At 40.8% G+C, this 22,247-nt stretch overlaps 1 protein-coding gene across 1 annotated transcript in view; it reads left to right on the top strand.

Moving 5' to 3' along the window:
• Positions 1–22,247, top strand: part of PPM1D (protein phosphatase, Mg2+/Mn2+ dependent 1D) — a 649,112-nt gene that overhangs the window by 178,383 nt on the left and 448,482 nt on the right. The window contains exon 2 of the mRNA XM_044054547.1: positions 16,723–16,951. Within this exon, the coding sequence (XP_043910482.1) occupies positions 16,723–16,951 (229 nt within the window). The remainder of the gene's footprint in view (positions 1–16,722; positions 16,952–22,247) is intronic.

Below are 22,247 nucleotides of genomic sequence, written 5' to 3'. Positions count from 1 at the left end.
TTTGTTTTTTTTTTTTTTTTTTTTTTTTTTTTTTTTTTTTTTTTGTTGGGGGGTGTGGGGGGGTGGGGGTGGGGGTGGGGGGGGGGGGGGGGGGGGGGGGGGGGGGGGGGGGGGGGGGGGGGGGCCTTTTTTTTTTCATCCCAGGTTTCCCAAACCACCGAAGGGGCCCAAATCAGGCTAATTTTTTTCCCAAAAAAACCCCCTCAAAGGGCCCTTTTTTCCCCCTCATTTTCCCCCGTTTTTTTTCCCCACCTTGGGGTTATTTTTCCGGGGGTTTTCCTTTTTGAACCCCTTTTCCCAACCCAAATGACAGTTGTTTGTACAAAGATGTGGGAGAAACCTGGTTTCAGCAAATGCTCTTCTTGCAGACATAAAATCCCAAATTCAGATTGTCACTCTGTTTGTGTATATTGTTTAGGCCCAGGGCATCTGGAAGTTTGTGATATTTCTACAAGATTTAATCATACGGTCTTAGTTAATAGGAAAATAAAAATGATTTTGAAGAGTCTACTCCCATCTTCTGCCTAATCAGACTTTGGAGCACCATCATTCTCTAACAAAATATCTTCAGAGTTTTCTTTGGAGAAATCTAAAGGGTCAAGGAGATTATCTTGACCTCCTTGATTTCCCCTCCGCCTGAGAAAGTATTGTAGTCATCTGCTCTGAGTGTCTCTAAGAACTTGAATCAATCCAAAACCGGTGTAAGTCATCGGATCAGTCCCCTCAGTCAGATCCGACCAGGCTTCTCTCTGAAGACGGGCATCGATGAGCTTCCTGTCCTCATTCTACATTGTCTTCTCTCTGGTCATCCAGGAGCTTTGTAAAAGCAGATGTAGTCAGGATGTTGAAGTTTGTTTCTCACTGCACAGGTCCAGTTTAGTGTTATCAGCTCTGGCTTCCATCAGACCTATGAACTTCTCCACCTCTGAACTCCCCAGTATTTAGCTCCTTCTCTGATCTGTCCTGTGATTTTGGAGCTCTTGGACCCGTGATTACTGAGCATGTTTGTGTCTTATCCGAAGATTTTTCTACTACAACACTTTCTCTGATGTGGACCTGTCTGACTTTGTGGGTCCAGAAGGATTTTGGGGCTGTTGTATCCACACCAGATCTCGTGATTTTGGATCCACACCGATGTTATCGGAGCTGTCCTTTCCTCTTGGAGCTTCAGTGCTGGACAGGTTAGCTCTGACGTTTGCCTCTGGAGTGGAGTCGGGCTGGATTAGGATTTGTCTCTAAATGCTAATGTGGATCTGGTGGGGGCAAGCCTCCTGTTCCGCATGACTTCAGCTTTCAAGGTGGTGGAGATGGCTTTTTCCTCATCATTGGAAAAGACATACTTAGCAACCCCCCAGGTCCATACTATATTCAACTGCCTTCCATGGAAGTTGGGCCTCTTCATCCAGTCACACCGAGACAGTCAGCTATGTCAAGCCTCGAGCCTGTCCTCATTCAGTACACTTCTGGTATTTCCGAGTCCTCTCTGGAACCTCCCACCAAAGAGCCGCATCTGAAGCAGACGTGCTAAAAGAGACTCACAGAATTCCCACAAGAGTCTCTAACTGAAGACACTGACTTTGATGAAGGGGAAGGGTCCTGCAGATCACCCTTTTGAGGGTCTTTCTTTCAGAAAGATTCTCTAACTTCTGAAACAGAAAAGCAGTTATTCTTCTGACCTCCCTTCCCAAGAGGAGTTAGTGTTTCTTGAGGCTTCTGTGGACCAGCTCAGTGTGCGACTAGGGTAGTCATTCCAGTGGGTGAAATGGTCGATTTCATCTCCAGCCAGGCTTAAAGGATCCGGGTGTCACGATTCCCATCTCTTTATGTCCAGATAAATATTTTGTGGCAACCAAAAGTAGGGCTGACTGGAGCAAGGGTCCCCAGTGGATTATGTGGTGGTTGTAGCAGCCACTAGGAAAGAACTAGCAGAACAGAATTCCGACCAATACTGAAGTTTTCGTTTCAGCAGACACACCGTTTACTAAAACCCTATCAAAGTACAGAGTTGGACCAAGCCTCCAGGTCTTTCAGTCAGTCCTGTATTGGACTGAACCCCTTTGTCGACCTATGCGGACAGTTCTGCGGTTCATGCTCTCAGTTTTCTGCTTCCTGTCTGTTTAGATCAAAAGCCAGTTCGTTCCAAAATCTAGAACATTATACGTACTAGTAGAGATTTGATCTCTGTTTTAGGAAATGCACTAACTTTCTCACACGAGCGAACAAAATCATTGCGAGCCTTATTTGAGCATTAAGATGCACCATTTCTGTTAGAACAGCTTCTTAATAACACTGATATACCTCCAGACATGTTTGCCTGTGGCTTATGGGTGGCTTGCAATAACATCTACATTGGCTCAGACTGTTTTTTCAAACATTGTAACTTTAAACTGGTGGTCCACAAGTTTTTCAGCTGTCCTAGTAAAAACATAGTTTATGCAGGGGTTTATGTAACCTGCCACAGTTTTCGTGTTGGAAAGACCATCAAGGAAACTGTCTTAACTGTATTAAGGAACACTGCAACCATACGTATTAAAAGAGTTAAATAATGCTTTGAGTAAACACAGTCAAGTTTGCACAGGTTTCCAAAAATGTGTTTCTCTAGTTTTAGAGCAAGTCTGTTTTATGGAGATGTAGTTACTTTGTTAGAATTTTATGAGTTAAAGTGGCAGTTATTCTTAAATGCAGAGGCTTTACCGGGACTGAGCGCAACTCTAAATATTAAGTGTGCATTGTGGTGGGTGATATGACCTCCTCGCCACCACCATCTTTACTTTTAGGACTTTACAGGTTCACATTAACATTTACCTGATTGGCCTGTACATTTTATTACATTTTGCCTAATCTCACCTTATTGATTGTTTTTATTATTTTGATTTAAATTACAGTTCTTTTTAAATTTCATTGGCTGTTTACTTTGCACCAACAGTATTTGTTGTGCTGCTTAGTATTTTAATACTCATCTTAAAATCTTTTGCTCTGTTCTGCTTTTTCATTTTTGCATAGGTGAAGAAGTTTGTTTTTTTTTAATGGGTTTATCTTATTTCTGCAGATTATTTCTTTCTTTGGTTATATATTATATGTGTGTGTGTGTGTGTGTGTGTGTGTGTGTGTGTGTGTTTTTATTCAAATTTCAAAACACTGCTCATAGAACAGTCACAAATTCATTGAGTTAGGTTACAATTGAAGCTGATCAAACTAATAGTATGGCACCGTTAAACCAGGAAGGTTCAAGGTATGAAAAAAAATAAGGAGCAGGACCTAAGAAATCTTTTGTTTGTGATGGATTTCCACTTGCCAATGAAAGCAAGACCCAGGACAGCCATGTGCTCCACCAGCAGGAGGCAACTGTAGTGGAAACTGTCTACAGAATGTCAGCCATTGAACAGGAAACTCCGCTAGTAGGGAATATGGTCATGAACTTATCTGGATACGAACTGGATGATGAACAGATGGCAGTCCTCAACAGAAGTTTATCATTTATTCCTGTGATTTCCTCAGACGTGAGTGAAGTGCTTTTGGATCTGCATTTGTTTGCATGAAATATTACATTGAAATTGATGTTTGGGGGTATGGGTGAAAAATGGAAGACTGAGTTCAAGAAACAGAGTCTGTTTAATCCACCACAACCACAAAATGTAAGTAATTTTGTTTGAGTATGTGAACAAGATATTATAAAATCTTTGGGCACTGAACATAAGAAAACCTTTTTTAATTTAAGCCAGACAGAACGCAGAATGCTTCAGTCTTAGAGACAATCAAGATATTGTCATAAGGCCAGTGGATAAGGGGGGGCGCGTTGGTGATTTTAAGCTATACGGATTATTGTAATTCCATGCATACTTTGCTATGTGATGATAGTACTTGTAAGATGATCAGCAAAGTGGACATTAACAAGTTTAAAGAAGCAAGTTCAGGATTTATTGTATGATCTGTTAATGAGCCCTATTATAGATTAACAATTATATATATTTTTTTTGTAGTAGAACAGCTGATAATACCTGAAATTAAAGGGTTGCCCAAGGTGCACAAAGACCCAATGCATCCAACGCTGAGACCTGCAGTGGTAGGGGCAGGATGAGTCATGGAGCCACTCTGTATTTGTAGAAGAGAAATTGAAAATGGTTTTAAGTACTTTGAATACAGTTTTCATAGATACCAATCACTTCTTTATGGGTTTAAAACATCACTTGATTAACAATAATAATGAAATTGCTGATAGCTTATTTGTAACACTTGATGCTAAGAATTTATTCACTAGTATACCCAATGATTATATCATGTAGGCAGTGAGAGAATTGTTAAGCATTAAAGGTGTTTATAAAAGTGATATGGTTATGCTCATTTGTACACTCCTAGAAATTATATTGGAGAATGTCTTTATGTTTGAACAGGAGGCCTACTTACAGCAATGGGCTGTCGCCATGAGCACCCCATGTGCTAATTCGTATGCCAATTTGGTCATCCATTACTGGGAAGAATAGTTCATTTTGAACAATGCCACATATTCAGGTTACATTAAGCTGCATCGGCAGTTTATAGATGATGTATTTATTTTGTGGGCTGACAATGAGAATGATTTAGAACAATTCTTGATTTTTATTAATAATACTACCAGTTTTCTGACATTTACACACACTGCTTCTTCCTCCAGCATTGATTTTTTAGGTGCGAGGGTGTATATAAACCAGATGGGGATTATTTGCAAAGCCTGTTGAAAGAATAGCTTACTGATGTATGAAAGCATGCTCCCGAGATGTGTTTAAACTAATGTTATCAGGGGACAGCTTACAAGAATGTCTAGACTTAGTACGATGCAAGATGACTGTATTAGAAATATGGAGCAGCTAGGAGCCCAGTTTGAGGGGAGGGGGTAAAACGAGCAGTCTATAAACTTGATGACTTAACAAGTCTTAACAGGAATACCACAGCCAGACCCTATTTTTCAGCTGCACATCCCTTTATATGAGTGAAGGAAAGTGAGAGGGGTAAATAGGCAGAATGGTGTAAGATTCTTCACTAAATATATCAATGATAGTAAGTTGGTCTGTGACATTATAACTAAAAATTGGAGTCTACTAATCACAGATGCCAGATCAGCTTAAATTGTGGGTAGTAAACTGGGTTTTGGTTTTAGAAACTCCAAGAACGCAAAGCAGTTGTTATGCAATTTGAGATCACAGTCCCAGGGGAACTTCTCTAAGAGACTAGGCATTTTCCCTTGTCATAGATATAAAGCTAAAGGAAAAAAAAATAGCTGTACTCTACACAAACACACTTGACTCCCAGAGTATGAATACTATAGCTGTTAAAAGAACCCGACATCTCCCTTTGAGTTAATCAGCCAGTGACAAAAGCTGCTATACCCCTCCCCAAGTCCATTAATGTACCAATCTGATAGTTATTGCATCCATGCCCTGGTACTGACAGATGTTCTTCGTGTTTCATTGTTGCCGTCATCACACTTTGGTTATCCGCCTGAAGGTAGCCCTCAGTCGGCCTGAATACTAGAGTCTTGGGATTTCTGAGTCTGATGCTGTCGCCTCTACCATGACGTCAGAGCTGTAAAACATGCAGCCGATGCCATGACATCAGCTTTTCTTGCCGCACGGGAGCCCGAAGCAGAAGTTGTTCCCAAGTGCCGTTCGGCCACTTCCTGCAATTTTAGTTTTTTGAGTTTCAAACCTGAAGTCTTCCAAAGCTAAGTACCCTGTTGGGGATCCTTTTTTCTTGCCCTAACCGATGTCAGAAAGTTAACAATTGTCTTGCCTCTGGAAAGCAAATACCTTGGAGATTTTTATTCTTACTGCATCACCTGTTTAGGCCCAGATTATGTTGTTCCTCGCTGTCTGTTTTGGGCCTTGTTTAACACCCGAACTATTCGTCAGGCTATCTTTGTCGCTAAATTTTTTCGCTCTTGTTCTCCGTATTCCGAAATGGCTTCAATAAGCCATCTGACTACCGATCTTCTGAAAAAAAAAAAGTAAGGATAAAGACAGACACAGACCTCGTAGGTCCAGAACTGCTGACGACGCTTCCGTTAAGCTAGTCGCCAGTCCGCCGGTACTCAGTGAGGCGCCTTTGCTGCCCCTGATACCTGCTTATGCAGATTCTAGGCCTCTGCTGAGACCCATTCGGAGTCCAGTATGCTGCAAGATGCTTCTCCGACTATGGAACCTGCAGCTGTCTCTATCTTGGATCGGTCCGGAGCCGCTGTGCAGGCACCGACTTCTGAGGGTGTATTCTGACCTTCCGATGTTTGTATTAAACCAACTACTTCGTTTCTGACTAAAACTGCCGGGTTTCTCAGGCCCAGTGTTCGCACTACGCCTAAAAAACTACCAAAGTGCATGCTCAAGCTCCCATGCCACCGAAACTAATGCTTGGAATGGCTGAAGACCTTCTAACTTTAATTAGGGTAAGCCAGCCTTCCCCTTCTAAAAGACAAAGAATTGATTTTCCTTCTGATTCTACAGACCATGAGTCCGATGACTCTGATCCCTCTGATTACCAGGACTTACCCTTGTCCACTTCTGAGAATTCAGATGCACAGGATTCCATTCCCTCTGCCTCCTGTCCAGAGGCCTTTTCTTTTGGTGAAACCTTGCATACCTTGAGAGCATTTCTGCTGGGAATGCCAGGACTACCTACAAACCAAAAAGAGACTCTGAGAATTTTTAGACTTGCCTCATCACAGGCCTCTAGCTATACCCACTGTCCTGGATATTGTAGATGTCTTCATGGAATCCAGTCATACTACTGATACTTTACCACTGGCTCCTAGAAAGCCTGACAGGTACTACAGAGTACCTGACTCTCACAAATTTCTCTTTAAGAATACCACTGCAGATCCAGAGACCATTTCCCAGGGACCTAAAGGTATTAAGGCTACTACAGCCAGAAACCCTACCCCTTCGGGGTTAAAAAAGTTAACAATAGTATTTCTTGTGGGAAGCAAATACCTCATAAGGACTTCCATTCCTATTGTATTCCTTGCCTAGACCCAGACCACGACGTCACAGGTTGTCGGTTTTGCGCTAGGTTTAATAAACGCACTATCAAACGCCGTTTTGACTTCGCACGGCATTACTTTGGTAGGAAATTTAATTATATCATGCCGTAGGAGCAACCGACGACCGCAATTCATAAAAAATGCAAGGATAAGGACAGGCAGCCTAGGAATAAGCCAGACCCCGAGGCCTCAGCTGGGCCTGTCGCCAGTTCTCCGGTTTACAGTGAGGTGCCTACGCAGCCCCTGACGACCGCAGAGCTGGAACCCCAGACAGCTGCCTACTCCCAAGCGGAGTTTACTAGGCCGACGCAGCCATCTACTGACACCGGAGCAGAATTGGACACCGGTTCAGAGGATACATCTTCGGTTGCAGAAGGTGTCTTCAGACAGACTACACTCACCATTAAATCTTATGCTAAGCTTAAAACTACTTTAAAACCTAAGAAAACTGTTCTTCAGTCTACAGGTCAAGGCCCCATGCCTAAGAAACAGATGCTTAAGATGGCTGAAGATTTAATTACCTTTTATCAGGGGTTCCCATCCCCCTCCTGATAAAAGACCAAGACAAGAGGAGGATTACGCATCCTCTGACCAGGTTTCTTTCTCCTCAGGTTCTTCTGAGGAGCAGGATTACGCTTTTCCACCTTATGAGGATTCTGATGCTGAAGACTCTATTCCCTCAGCATCTCCCCCTGAAGACTACTCCTTTGGGGAAACATTGCATACCATGAGGGAACCTTTCCACTGGGAAGGCCAGGATTACTCAGATTTTAAGAAAAGGCTCCAAGAGTTCCTTTTATTATCCCAGCACAGACCTCTTGCTATCCCTCCTGTTTTAGATATTGTGGATTATGTCTACTTGGAGTTTAGTTTAAATCCAGACTCTCTACCTCCTGCTCCAGCCAAACCAGACAGATACTACAGAGTACCTGACTCTCACAAATTCCTTTATAAAAGCCCTGTAGCTGACCCAGAAACCATATCCCAGGGTCCTAAGGGAGCAAAAGCTTCTATGGCTAAAAATCCTGTGCCCTCTGAAAGAGATTCCAGAGCCCTAGATAGATGGGGAAAGAAAATATACACCTCTGCAACTCTGGCTATGAGAGCATTAAATTGCCAGTTTCACATGTTGAAATATCAACAATTCCTGATGTCTCAGTTAAAACAAAAAATGAGCACACATTCAGAACAGCCTGAATTCAAGGAAATGCAGGATCTGTTGCATGCAGCTGAACAGGTGGGCAAGCATACTTTACAATGCTGATTTGATTCACTGGAAGCTTCCTGTAGAGCAGCTGTTACTGTCTCTGTCATTCGTAGACATGCTTGGTTAAAGGAGCAAACCCTCCTTGACCATGTTAAAGCAAAATTATTAGATGCACCTTTACAACAGGATGTATTATTTGGTGTCAAAGCAGAAGAGGTTTTAAAGAAAATGGAGGATAAGGCTAAATCTATGCAAACGGTCAAAGATTTCTTGCAGGTACAACCCCCTCGCTTCAGCAGAAATTGGCCAACAAAAAATTGGTCCTTTCCAGCTTCAGACAGATCACAGAGAGGCAAATACAGACGCCCAAGGGGCAGAGGTCAGTCACAGGGCCCTTACAAACCTCGCCAATGGGGTTCTGCTACCCAGAAAGGAGGAGAAGACAGGCCCCATGCTAGCAGAAGGCAGACACAATGACTCTATCCTCAAATTACCAAGCAAATCTCTCCTGGCAACACCCTTGGGAGGAAAACTAGCATTTTTTTTGCAGACAACTGGTGCATCATCACAAAAGACAAATGGGTTCTAAACACTGTCTCTCAAGGATACAGATTCCACTTTCATACCTTACCAAGGATCAAAGGAATGCCAAACCTGCCACCAAATCAATGGGCAGAAGCACAAAAACAAATTACAGCTCTCATGAACATGAGAGCCATTCAACAGGTACCTACACAGGAGCAAGGACAAGGATTTTACTCAAGACTCTTCCTAGTTCCAAGAAAGGACAAAGCATGGCGACCCATTCTGGATCTTTCAATTCTGAACACCCATCTGCAAGTACCAAAATTCAAGATGCTAACACTACATCAGCTTCTTCCTATGCTGGGCAACAATGCTTGGCTAGTCGCTTTGGACCTCAAGGAGGCATACCTGCATGTCCCTATCAGACAAAATTGCAGAAGATACCTCCGCTTCATTGCAGGTTCAATGCACTATCAATTCTCTGCACTGCCCTTTGGCTTATCTACTGCACCCAGGGTCTTCACAAAATGCCTGGCACTAGTAATTGCAGACAAAGAGGAATTAAAATATACCCATACCTGGACGACTGTCTTATTCAAGTAGAAAGCAAGGACTTTCTTTTACAGCATCTGGCATTTGTCAAACACCTTCCAAGTTGCCTAGGGTACACAGTAAACAAAAAGAAATCAAAACTAGTGCCCTCACAAAACATAATATTCCTGGGTGCCAGCTTGAATAAAACGGCCCAGATGGCTTCTCATGCCAGACAAACAACGACAGCTGTTTCAATATTTCAAAATAATGGCAACAAAGACCCAACTCCCTGCAAGAAAAATTCTGCAGGCCTTGGGATTCATGGCATCTTGCATACTACTAATACCATTTGCAAAACTGCATATGAGGAAATTACAATGGTACCTGAAAAGTGTATGGACTCAGCACAGTCACAGCTTGGAAACAATGATTCCATTCATTCCCTGCCTTCAATAGGAGTTTCTATGGTGGGCACAGGCATGTCACCTCAACAAGAGTCAGCCTTTCACCTTACCCACAGCCAGGCAAACTATGACAACAGATGCATCGGACTATGCCTGGGGAGCACACATGGCAGGACAGTGCATTCAGGGCAAATGGACTATAGATCAGGGAGACCTGCATATCAATCGAAAAGAAATGCTAGCAGTGCAGAATGCCCTAACAGCTTTCAAGGACCTTCTACACCCGGGACATCTACTAATAAGGACAGACAACACCACAGTTATGTGCTACATAAACAAGCATGGGGGCACACGTTCCTACCCTCTGTGCAGGCAAGCAATGACATTGTGGAACACTGCACTGTCTTACCTGGTTCAATTACAAGCACAATTCCTGCCAGGAAAGAAAAACACATTGGCAGACGACCTAAGCAGAAACATCATGGATTCACACGAATGGAAACTAGATCCACAAGTATTTGCAATGATAGCTCAAAAATGGGGACGCCCAGACATAGATCTGTTTGCAAGCCCCCACAACCACCATCTTCAAAAATTTTGCACAAGGACCTTCCATCCAGTAGCTTGGAAAGTGGACGCCCTCTCATTCAGTTGGAAAACATTAACAGTATATGCCTTCCCTCCACTGCCTCTTCTAGCAAAGGTACTACTGAAAGTCAGATTAGAGAGGCCACAAACGATTCTCGTTGCACCAGACTGGCCACGCCAACATTGGTTTCCACTTTTAAGGAACACGGCCCAGGACCCACCATGGATTTTGCCACAAATTCCTCACCCAGCGAGACAATCTGATTCTACACAGCCAGCTCAAGACTCTAAACCTGGCTGCATGGCATATTACCTAAACAAACAGCCAACACCTTTATCCAAAGCTGTTATGGATGTCATTCTGGAGGCCAGGAGGCCCAGCACCAGGAAAACCTGTTCAGACAAATGGAAAAGATTTTGTGCTTGGAACCAGGCTAAAGGCCTAAATCCCCTGGAGCCGAACATTCCTCAGATTCTACAGTATTTAACTGAGATGGTACACAAAGGGGTTTCCTTTTCATCTATTAAGATCCACGCCTCAGCAATTTCAGATCATTACAGCACGGATCCTCCTTTATTTTCACATCCACTCCTAAGATAGTGCCTCAGAGGGGCTAAGAACTTAAGACCACCAAGGAGAGCTCCAACACCTACTTGGGACCTCAACTTTATCCTGGAAAAGCTTACACTGCTGCCCTTTGAACCAGCTTTTTCAACTGATATAAAATTTCTTTCATGGAAAACTGCCCTACTACTAGCAATAACTTCAGCTAGAAGAGTCTCAGAGCTACAGGCACTAATGGCAGTGGAACCTTTCCTCATTTTTCATCAAGACAGAGTTTCTCTACGAACTAATCCTTCCTTTATACCAAAGGTGGTATCCAGTGTGGCCCTAAACCAAACCATTCACTTGCCCACCTTCTTCCCAAATCCCCAGAACAAAAGAGAAAGACTCCTGCACTCTTTGGACATTCACAGGCAATTACGTTACTACTTGGATAAAACTAAGGCTTTCAGAAAAACTGACCAGCTCTTTGTAGCCAATGCTACAGGATCACAAGGAAAAGCTATCTCAAAACAGACCATTTCTAAATGGATAGGACATTGCATACGTTTCTGCTACACACATCATGGGAAACCAGTACCTGCTAACATTAGGTCACACTCTACCAGGGCTACAGCCACATCAGCAGCCTTTCTCAGGGGAGTGCCAACCAAGGATATTCTGGAAGCTGCTACTTGGAGTTCAATGCACACCTTCACCAAACACTATCACTTATTCTTTACTCTAAGACTAGAGCCGGTTTTGCCACTGCAGTTTTGCAGGGCCTACTAGCTTCTTCTAACCCTGTTTGACTCCACCTCCCCTCCTGAGCTTTGGGATTCGACCCAAGTGTGATGACTGCAGCAGGGTAACACGATGAACATAGTACAGTTTTGTACCTACCATAAATGTAGATGTTCCAGTGTTCACCCTGCTGCAGTCCAGGTTAGCCTCCCTCCCTCCATCCCCTCGGAACTAGCTGAACTTATCTCTACCACTTTATCCTATACTACCTCTGTGGTGTATTTGCTTGTACCCAAGGGTTTTGTTTTGAAAATGGCCATCTGGGGCAAGAAAAATTGAAGAAAATGGCGTTGGATGCCTCTTGTATACCCCTGGCGCACTGACGTCAGGGAAGAAGCGACCGCAACCGATGCCGGACCAAGACTTTGGAATTCGGGCCGACTGCGGGGACCGCCTGACGGCAGGATAACCCAAGTGTGATGACTGCAGCAGGGTGAACACTCGAACATCTACATTTATGGTAAGTGTACATAGCTGTACTTAGTTTTTTTGTCTGTGCATCTTTACTTTGCATCTGTAAATGCTTCCTACTGATAGGGAACTGGTCTTATGACTTCTCGGGTCACCACTGATATTCCATTTTAACTGGCATCTACTTGCAGTGCCGCTGACTTGTTCACGTAGTAATTATTCAGTGCTGAAGTGTCTGTAACTAGTTTTTCCTTTCTGAAGTGCTTATAGCAGCACCTGTTGCAGGGCTTAAAGTCCGTGATCAGTCTGGCATTCATTATACATTCTTGCTCTTATATGGCGCTGTCACTTTTGCTTTTACACCACATCCTTATTTTCTCATTTTGGCTTTATTATTCACTGATGATGTGTCTGCATGCCTCATTTTTATCAGTTAATTAAACTTTGCGGTAACACTTTTACTTTCTCTGCACAGACAGTTTTTGATTAGGTCAGGTTGTTTATCTTAATAGCTTGTTCTTTCTTTATTTCAGCATTTCTTATACCCACATATTATTCTACCTGTTGTTGAACTATTCAGCTTACTGAGTTCACTGTGGGTAACTCTTTCAGTAACTTCCATTCATAGCCTCTCTGGGTATGATCTTATGTTCTTTTTAAGTCCAAATATTTAAGAAGTGGCTAATTCTTTCTGAGGTAGGTCAGACATTTTTTCTGTAAATGATGCAGTTTTATTTCTTTTATAATTGATAAAAGTGAGAGTTAAATACTTTGATATTTTCATGCATCATGCAGGAATGTTTTTCATTTAAACATCTAAAGACTTTTCAGCTAATCCACTTACAGTGAGACATAAACCAAGTAAATATCTGGTGGTTGCAGTTAAGCTGCATTTCCACTGAAACGATATATATTTGTTTTATCTCCAAATTTATGAACTGTTGAAAGCAAACGTTTTCAGTTCTGACAGTTTTTTCTCCACTCCAATTTTAAGTCAGAAGGCTTAAGGGCAAGGTGTATGCTCTAAATTCCAAGAGATCTGTGTTCCGAATCACTTCACCGGAGCTTCATTTTAGTACATGTCATGCAAAGCATAGCTAGCTCATTAGCCTTAAAGCTGTGAACCTGTTTAACAGCTGCAGTTTGTGAAATTGGCCATGTTGTGTGCTTTTAGTTAACATTTATGTGGACTCCCTTCCCTTGTTCATTTTTGCCATGGTCACAGTTAAGCCAGGTGGTAGTCAACTTGGATGTATTACCCTAATGCTCTTTGTGGCCTCTTCCTCCTTGTGGGTATCTTTATAGATGCATTCAGTATTACGTTAATGAATTTTACAGTGTGTGCAAAAACAATATTACTTAAAGGAGAGCCCTGTCCATGAAATTAAAAAAAAATAATAATCCAAAAGCGAGTTGGTTTTGAAAATAGAGCTTTATTTTTAAATGTTCATAAATATCACTCCAGCAGGACACCTTTTATCTCCCGACCCCCTGGTATTTGACCATCTTTGAGGTTACTGCACTGTTGAGGAAAAAAGACAAACCATTGATTGCAGTGACCTGATACAACAGTTGTGCATTTTGGATAATTGATCTTACTCAAGCACTTGTTCAGTGAACAACAATTTAGAGTACCACTGAGAAACAGCATGCTGACTCTCCATGCTGCTTTTTCCGGCTCTAACTGCAGTTTTTTCCTCTTGTTTTTTGCTATGCTCACTAATGCAGTTTTGTGAGTGGTTTTACACACAATGCAGGCATTTATACTTACAAAAAAAAAAAAAGGTTTTCTATAAACACACGGGGAGTTTTGTGGTTGTATGTTTAATTTAATTTAACCAAAAATGATGGAGACATATCTGTAAGAAATCATACATTTTGAAGATGTTTGCAAATTCATCTGAGAGAGATGTGCAATACTGCTACTCTGATAAGGAGAAAATAATGGCTAATCACTGTGAAGAGTATCTAACTGTAATGTTTGTGTGGGTCCAGAAACAACTCGGCAGCAGGTCACGTATCTTGAATGCGTATTTTTAAGTGAAATTAAGAATAATCTTTTAATGTGTCTGCATCTGTTTCAGCAGAATTTACAATCTGGTTTTGTTCCCGATAGTTAGGAAACTGCTACGGCTACTGCTATTCTATTTTATAAGGATGGTGAAGTAATTGTTCCCAGCAACTGTATGCATATAGTTTTATTAGTACATTGAGTAAATGCTGCAAATGTCTTGTTCTGTGGATCAGGAGTTGAATAAAGTGCAAATGTTTTGTTTGTCTTTTCGGCTTTTCCTGGTTAGGGGTCGCCACAGCGGAACTCCGGTCAGCTAATGATTGGCAGTAGACTTTTTATGGTGCCGAGTTGCCAGCCCGACGCCCAACCTTCAGCGAAGGCACACCCATTCACACATGTCTTTCGGAGGCCACTCTACCATGGGGAGGACATGCAGACTCCACACAGAAGGCACTCCAGACGTGAATCGGACAGGAATAAAGGGCAAATGTATTTGTTAAAATTAGAGACTGCATTTCATTTTCTTGTTAAATCACAAGGGGCATACTTTTATTTAATATCCATATGTCAGTAGTGCCTCTTTGTGCAGACATAGGTGCAGAAATTGCCATTGACTCCAAGTTCACTACCATGATCACCTATATTAAGCATCTGCCTGAACTCTAATCTGCTGTGTAACGACATTATGCTTAACATCAGGAAATGCTTGATTATATACTTGGGGAGCAGTAACTAACAATGTCCATAATCTCTCTGTAGGAATCTTTTTTCTGAGACATTTCATTATAATGAACTGGTCATCACAGCAGATAAAAAATTAAACTTTGTGGATAGTGTTAATCTGACTTTTCAAAAAAGTTATTCTGTGGTAAAAACTGTGATGCTTCCTGTATACAAATCATTAATAAGATCTTAAACTGAATACACTGCAGCATACTGCATGAATTCAACCTGTGGCATTCATAACATTTAGATGTTTTATAAGTATTTTAATAACCAGGTAAGCATGGTAACAAGTTAAGATCCTTGTATTCTGATAGACTTTCCCATCTCAGTTTATACTCTGTATTACAGATGTCTGCCAAGGCGACATAATTTTGGCATTGAAATGCCAAGGGATTAAGTATTCTGTGCTACTTTTGATTGTTAATTCATAATGTATAACCTTTTAACCAAGAGCAACAACCTTTGCTTATATATCAAGTACAGTGCCAACGCCAACTTCAAGGATTTTGTTTTTAATCAAATTGGTGTGATATGGAACACAATTCCAACAGAGAGCATCAGTCAGTTGTTAACATTAAATCGCAGCTGGATGACTTCTTTCGTGTTTAATATCTATAAACCAAAATAAGCAGAGTACATACTATTAAATAAACCTTAGTTGAGGTTCCTGACTCTGACAAATCATTGAAACAGACCGATGCATGAAGACATGCACACTTTTCTCCACCTTAAGCATACCTGTCAACTTTGTAAAGTAAGAAATTTGGGCAAAGCTTAAAAGAATGGGCGGACAAATGCACAAAAATAGAGATGTTTTAAATGTTATTTTTATAAACTTAGAAAGTTGCTCAATTGATTTGTGTTATGTATTTTCTGAAAGGATACAAAGTCTATAACTCAAATATTGTATCATTATTTAGTGACTTAAATTCTCACTGATTTGCCAAAAAACCACAAAAAATATGAGGCAAAAATACGGACATTCTTTGAAAATCTGGACAGATGAGATTTATGACTTAAGTCTTCAGCACATCATTCGATTAGATCTCAGTCTTCCTTGAGTGGTGCATTCCAGTTTGCTAAAATTAATTTTGCAATTTTTTTTTTATTTATCCAAGTTGTTGCCTATGGTCACACTAGCAGAGACTGTTTTTTATTTTACTTCATTACCTGTTTAGTTGGCCTAACATGTGCCGCAGTGGTGCAGCGGTAGCTTTGTCGCCTCACAGCAAGAGGTTCTCCAGTTCGATTCTTGGCTAGAGCGCCTTGTGTGTGGAGTATGCATGTCCTCCCCGCGGTCAAGTGACGTTCAAAAGACGTGTAAATGGGTGTGACTTCGCTGAAGGTTGGGTGTCGGGCCGGCACCTCGGCACCATAAAAATCGACTGCTAATCATTAGCGGACCGGAGTTCTGCTGTAGCAACCCCTAACTGGGAAAAGCCGAAAGAAAAACAACCTGTTTAGTTGGCCTTGACCTTAACATTTACAGTCTTATTTATCTGTCTTCCACTTTGTAGGGTAAAGTTTTAGCTCTGACTGTGTCCTGTGAGAAGAATTTAAGTTGACTATATTAGATTGTTATAACTGTATGCTCAGGTCATGGCAAATGGTCCACCCATCCTTTTTATCAAAAGAAAAGTTAAGTAGATGAGTATGTGTACATGAGTCTTCAGCTGCTATTGAACTAGACAAAACTTCCAACTTCTGAGTTAAATTGTTTCATATACAGTAACTGAGCCCTTACTAGTTGTCATTTTGCATTAGAAATTTTGACTCTGTTGTGGAGCATTCATCAGGTACCCAGAGTGGGCCCTATTACTTATGAGAAGTAAGAGAAAAAATGTTGTGTAGAGTGTACTTGCACAGTTATGTTGTATCTTAATACATTAAGTAGTTAATATTTGCTACTTGATTGAAGATTGCCTGTATTGTTTTTATATATATGTATATAAACAGCTGACTGGCCGAAGACTGTGACAGGACTTCCGAGCACATCAGGAACAACCGCTAGTGTGGTTATCATCAGAGGAGACAAAATGTATGTAGCTCACGTTGGTGATTCAGGAGTGGTGTTTGGAGTGCACGATGACCCCACAGATGAATATATAACAGCTGTAGAAGTAACTCAAGACCACAAACCTGAGCTTCCAAAAGAAAAGCAGAGGATTGAGCGTCTTGGTGGCAGGTATGTGTGAAGGAGTATCAAATAATTCTGTATACTGTACATCAGAATGAGAAATGAGGATCTTTTTTTTCTTACTGCAGCCCTTCCCAAAACTTCTTACATTTTGTAATCAACTCTTGAGTGCATGCAGTACGCAAACCAGTACAAAAAAATCTTTTGAGCTATCACTTTTGCTGTTCTGCATGTAATGCAGCAAGAACATTGTGTAATTTTTCAGGTGTATATAGATGTGAAATATAAGTGATGCAAAGTATTTGTCTCTGCATTTTACCTTTAGTTGTTTCAAGGCACTTCCTTTAGGAACAGGGATAGAAGAAGTGTGTTTTTTTCACAGATCCAGGTGATTTGCTCTGATATTACCCTCAAATGTATTGACCCAGAATTATCTTTCCACTTGCATTTGTCTTAATCTTCAAATGAGAGAATGAAATGGTAAGGAAGATCACGAATAACTCAGAAAAGCTACCACTCCAGCTACTTCAGTACTGCCATTTGAATCCTGCTATAACATCACATATGGTTTCTTTGTGTGCATATTATTAACACTTTTATATCAACATCTAAATTATTTAACATGACCTCCCCCCTTACATTGCCTCTGCGCTGGATTATAACATCGTTTTACTTTTTTTTTTTTTATTTTATTCATAAAGTTAATTCATTATGTGTTATTCTAGTAGAGATCATGCACTAATAAAAATCCTTAAAGTTAACTAAAAACATTTATGCTTGCACATTTTCTGTATATATCATGTAACAGAAGACAGTTCTGCTGTGTGTGTGTGTGTGTGTGTGTGTGTGTGTGTGTGTGTGTGTGTGTGTGTGTGTGTGTGTGTGTGTGTGTGTGTGTGTGTGTGTGTGTGTGTTGTGTGCGTGTGTTGTGTGCGTGTGTTGTGTGCGTGTGTGTGTGTGTGTGTTTGTCTGTATGTGTTGCAGAATGTGTGTGTGTGTGTGTGCGCGTTAGAAATCAAAAACTTCTGGCTACAATCCTGAGAGTTAATTGCAAGCAGAGGAGGTATAATAGAATGAGGAACCACTGTATATGATAATAAATAAATAAACCAAATACTGTAATGTTTATAAGCTGCAGTTCAATTCACTCTTAGTAGTGTTTATAACTCAGCAGCAGCAGTAAGAATGCACAACAGTAGAATAAACTGAATCCAAAACATAGACAGTTAGCTTACAAGATGACTTAATCACAGAAGCCTGAAAAATGTGATACACCAATAAAGATTTATTCCAACAAATATTTCACAAACAACTTGCAGATACTACTTTCTCAGGGGATGAATTCACATGTACAGATACATACAGGGGAGGCATGAGGTTTAAAAGAAGGCAGGATTTAAATGAACCATGTAATGTTTGCAGCTGGGAGTATCTCAGTATGGTTTGTGATGTAAAATGCTTGCAACTAGGATTGTGTTGATGTGTTTTGTTTTCATTAATATAAATGTATAATTGCCTTTCTCATAAGTGATGGTTTAATAAAGATGTTTTTTATTTAAAAAAAGAAAAGCGCAGGAATTTAATAATTTATGTAACGCTGCTTAGGTTATGTAATATATAGTAATATAATGTGAAGTATAATGTTTGTAAATGTGAACTTGTTAATACAGTTTGATATCTTTTATATAAAAGTAAAGTTGCTGATGTCACAAGTGATAATTCAATAAAGGTGTTTGAAAAAAAACTCACATTTACAGATCAGCATTTAATAACAGATTCTAATAAGCTACATTTTAGCCACCAGGGAATGAATTTAAAGCAGGTACAGTGGGAAAATATTTCATTAGCCCTGGTTTCACACATACATCAAATATATAATCCATCATATTAATTTATTTATCCAAAGCAGTGTATAAAATGGACATTATAACATGCACACACACAGGTATGCTCTCTTATGCATCTACTAAAACAGTAAAATCAAATCTCCTACCAATAGGTCTGTGTAATATCTGCAAAATTCATGCTTGGAATAAATACTTATTACTGATTATTGGTGGACTAATTTTTTTCAAACTGCTGTGAGTTATTATTGTTTGTTTGCCTGAATTATTGGTTCACTTTTGCAGACAACAAGTTACATGCATATGTGCCAAGTATTATTTAAGCCACCCAAGACATGCAAGAAAACGATCAATAAATGAGAACTCTACACCTGCTGCAAACAGCAAGCACTATGGTTAACTCATATCTTGTTACTGCAGATTTGTTATCTTTGTGAAGGGAAATTACTGATACCATTGCCTCCTTCATATATAACAGATACCATAGATAGATAGACTGATGCACACCTAAATATGAGACGGGAACAGTCACTTCTACCCTCACTATAGTGATGGGGATCAGTGACGTGCTTGTATTCGAAATTGTTTAATGTGGGGAGCTCTCCAAGTAGCTAGCTGGCTTCTAGCACTAAAGGACTGGCTTCTGACAAGTTCTAATGCAGGTGACATGCAGAGAGGGGGAAGCTGGAAGATGGCACTGAATAGGAAGGAGGCTGGAATACATTTAGCTAACTATTACACAGAGGAAGGAGTAGAGGCATATTTGTGAATTTCTAGTTTGTGGGAACGAAGTTGGTGCAGCAGGTAGTCTTGTTGCCTCATAGCAAGAGGTTATCTGGTGCGATTCTCAGCTGGATGGCTGCCTTATGTTCATGGTCTGCATGTCCTCCCTGTGTTCATATGGGTTTTTTCCTGGTGCTCTGGTTTCCTTCCACACTCCAAAGACATGCATTCATTGGACTGGACATTCTAAATTGGCTATAGCTGTGAGCATGCATACAGGCTTGTTGTATGGAAGAACAACCACGGGGCAGGGCTAGCCAACCAGTGGTGTGAGCATTGGCTTTAAATGATTGTCACAGTTGAAGTGACACCCAATACGAGGAAGAAACATGTGAGTGACCGATGGCAAGGAGGAAGAAGTGAACACTCAAGACAAACAGAATTTGTCTGGGTCATTAGTGGTATCTACCCTAAGTGAAAGGGCACTTCTTCTTCTTCTTTTTATTATTATTATTATTATTATTTTGGGCAGGCTGGGGGCTAGAGTTAAGCCTGATGTAGGCACACTGATTCTAAATGAGAGAACTACATGGGGTTAAGAAATGCAAATGTTTCTTTATAGACATATCACCAGTGATTCCTTTAATTCACAAATGTTAAATTATTCACATAATTAGTACCACACTAGAACAGACGTTGTGGAGGAGGACAAGTAAGAAAGTTCAGTTTTGAGAATATAGAAGATTATATTCTCTGTAGAGGGTGTCTGAAATTGTGTGTGTGTGTGTGTGTGTGTGTGTGTGGGGGGGTTGGGGTGGGAGTGATGTACTGTGGGAATGAGTGTGTACCTATCTCTCTCTCCGAAAACTGTTTAGAATAATGAGTGCAAAATGTTTAAATGTTGTTTGCAAGATGTTCTTTACTGCTGTCCTTTGGTAATGTCTAAAAATGAATGTGTAAAGTATTGTAACTAGAGAAATATAGTACTATCTATCTGTCTAAAGTATACAAGTTAATTTTGAATCATTTCAAATATATGTAAAAATACTATTGGAACTTGTTTATTGCAAGTAACTTGGATAATATAAAAAATGAGCACAACAAAAGTTTAATTTGGAAATCTGTAAGTTCAACTTCCACTACTTTATATTCAGAAATATTTACTTGGAAATATATCCACAGAATATTTATTACTCCATATAAAGTAATTAAATAAAATGATATGCTGGATGTGTAATTACTCCACATAAAGTAAGTAAATAAAATGGTATGCAGGATATGTAAAAAAGACACAAAAGCAGACTGGCAACATATTTTTTTGAGCTCCTCATCAACACTCTTCAAGAAAAATCTTGATGATTGGATGGGAAATAGGAAATTTACTCCGGGGATCACTTCTGTGGCTCTGCTTGACAGGGGCACAGGAAAATAAGTTTTTTTGGGTGGCAAAAGCCAGGGTATCTTTTTGGCTAGGCTTATATAGGCCCTAGGGCCAATAGCCTAATACCTACCTATGAACCTATATGTAAATGATCATGTGTATAAAAAAAAAAAAATTGTGTTTGTGTATACACAACACACACTAAATATGCTCTGTAGATCTCTAGGATGCTCATTACGTGTAAATAAACAAGCAATCATTCAAGGAGATTCTCCTTTCTCAGGTTAGGAGCCAGTTATCAGCAGTTCATAGCTCTGCCCTTTGGGCTCACCACAGCCCCTCCTCCCTAGGTGTTCATCAAATGCTGCTAACCTGTCTGACCAAGGATTTTCTTATTCATAGGAGGGACACTTTACTCCAGTTGCATCATGATACGGGGTTCACTGTGAATCTCTCCAAGAGTCCTCTGACTCCGACTCCTATATAGTCCATAGAGTTCATCGAATGCCACCTGGATAAATGAAGTCAAAGTCCCCCCCCCCCCCTCCGAATTCTGAATCTTCAAGAAGTAGCCAGCAAAGTCATATCTCACCCATGTTCTTCGTGTTTCACTGTTGCAGTCATCACATTTGGGTTATCTGCTTGCAGTAGCCCTCAGTTGGCCTGATTATCAAAGTCTTGAGTCCTGCGTCGGTTGCTGTCTTGTATTCCATGACGTCAGGGGTATAAAGCATCCAGCCGACACCATTACATCAGTCTTTCTTGCCATGCGGCGCCTGAAGCAGAAGCAGTTCGCAAGTGCCGGTTGACCAACTCCTGAAATTTTCATTTTCGTGTTTCAGAACCAAAGTCTTCAACTAAGCTAAGTACCCCGTTGGGGAACCTTTTTCTTGCTCTAAACCGGTGTCCGTAAAAGTTAACAATTGTATTTCTTGTGGAAAGCAAATACCTCATAAAGATTTTCATTCGTACTGCATTCCTTGCTTAGGCCCGGACCATGACGTACATCACTGTCGGTTTTGTGCCTTATTCAAACCACAGACTATTCGTTGTCTGTTTATTTACGCTTCTAAATATTTTGGTACTCTGTTAAGTCATCCAGAAATGGCTTCGGTAAGCCACCCGTCTACCGACATTCTGATAAAAACAGAGACAGACCGCATAGGTCCAAAGCTGCCGATGACTCTTCTAAGCTAGTCGCCAGTTGGCCAGTACTCAGTGAGGCGCTTTCGCAGCCCATGATACCCGCTACTTCAGATTCGCAGGCCTCTACTGAGACGCATTCGGAGTCTGGTATGCTGCAAGATGCTTCTTCGACTGTGGAACCTGCGGATGTCTCTACCTCGGTTGGGTCCGGAGCCGCTGTGCAGGCACCAGCTTCTGAGGGTGTATTCAG

The sequence above is a fragment of the Protopterus annectens genome, chromosome 13.part0, assembly GCF_019279795.1.
Source record: "Protopterus annectens isolate FY-2018-M chromosome 13.part0, PAN1.0, whole genome shotgun sequence".
Classification (NCBI taxonomy): domain Eukaryota; kingdom Metazoa; phylum Chordata; order Ceratodontiformes; family Protopteridae; genus Protopterus; species Protopterus annectens.
Note: the sequence above shows the minus strand (reverse complement) of the source record. Positions and strands in the feature narration are given on the sequence as shown.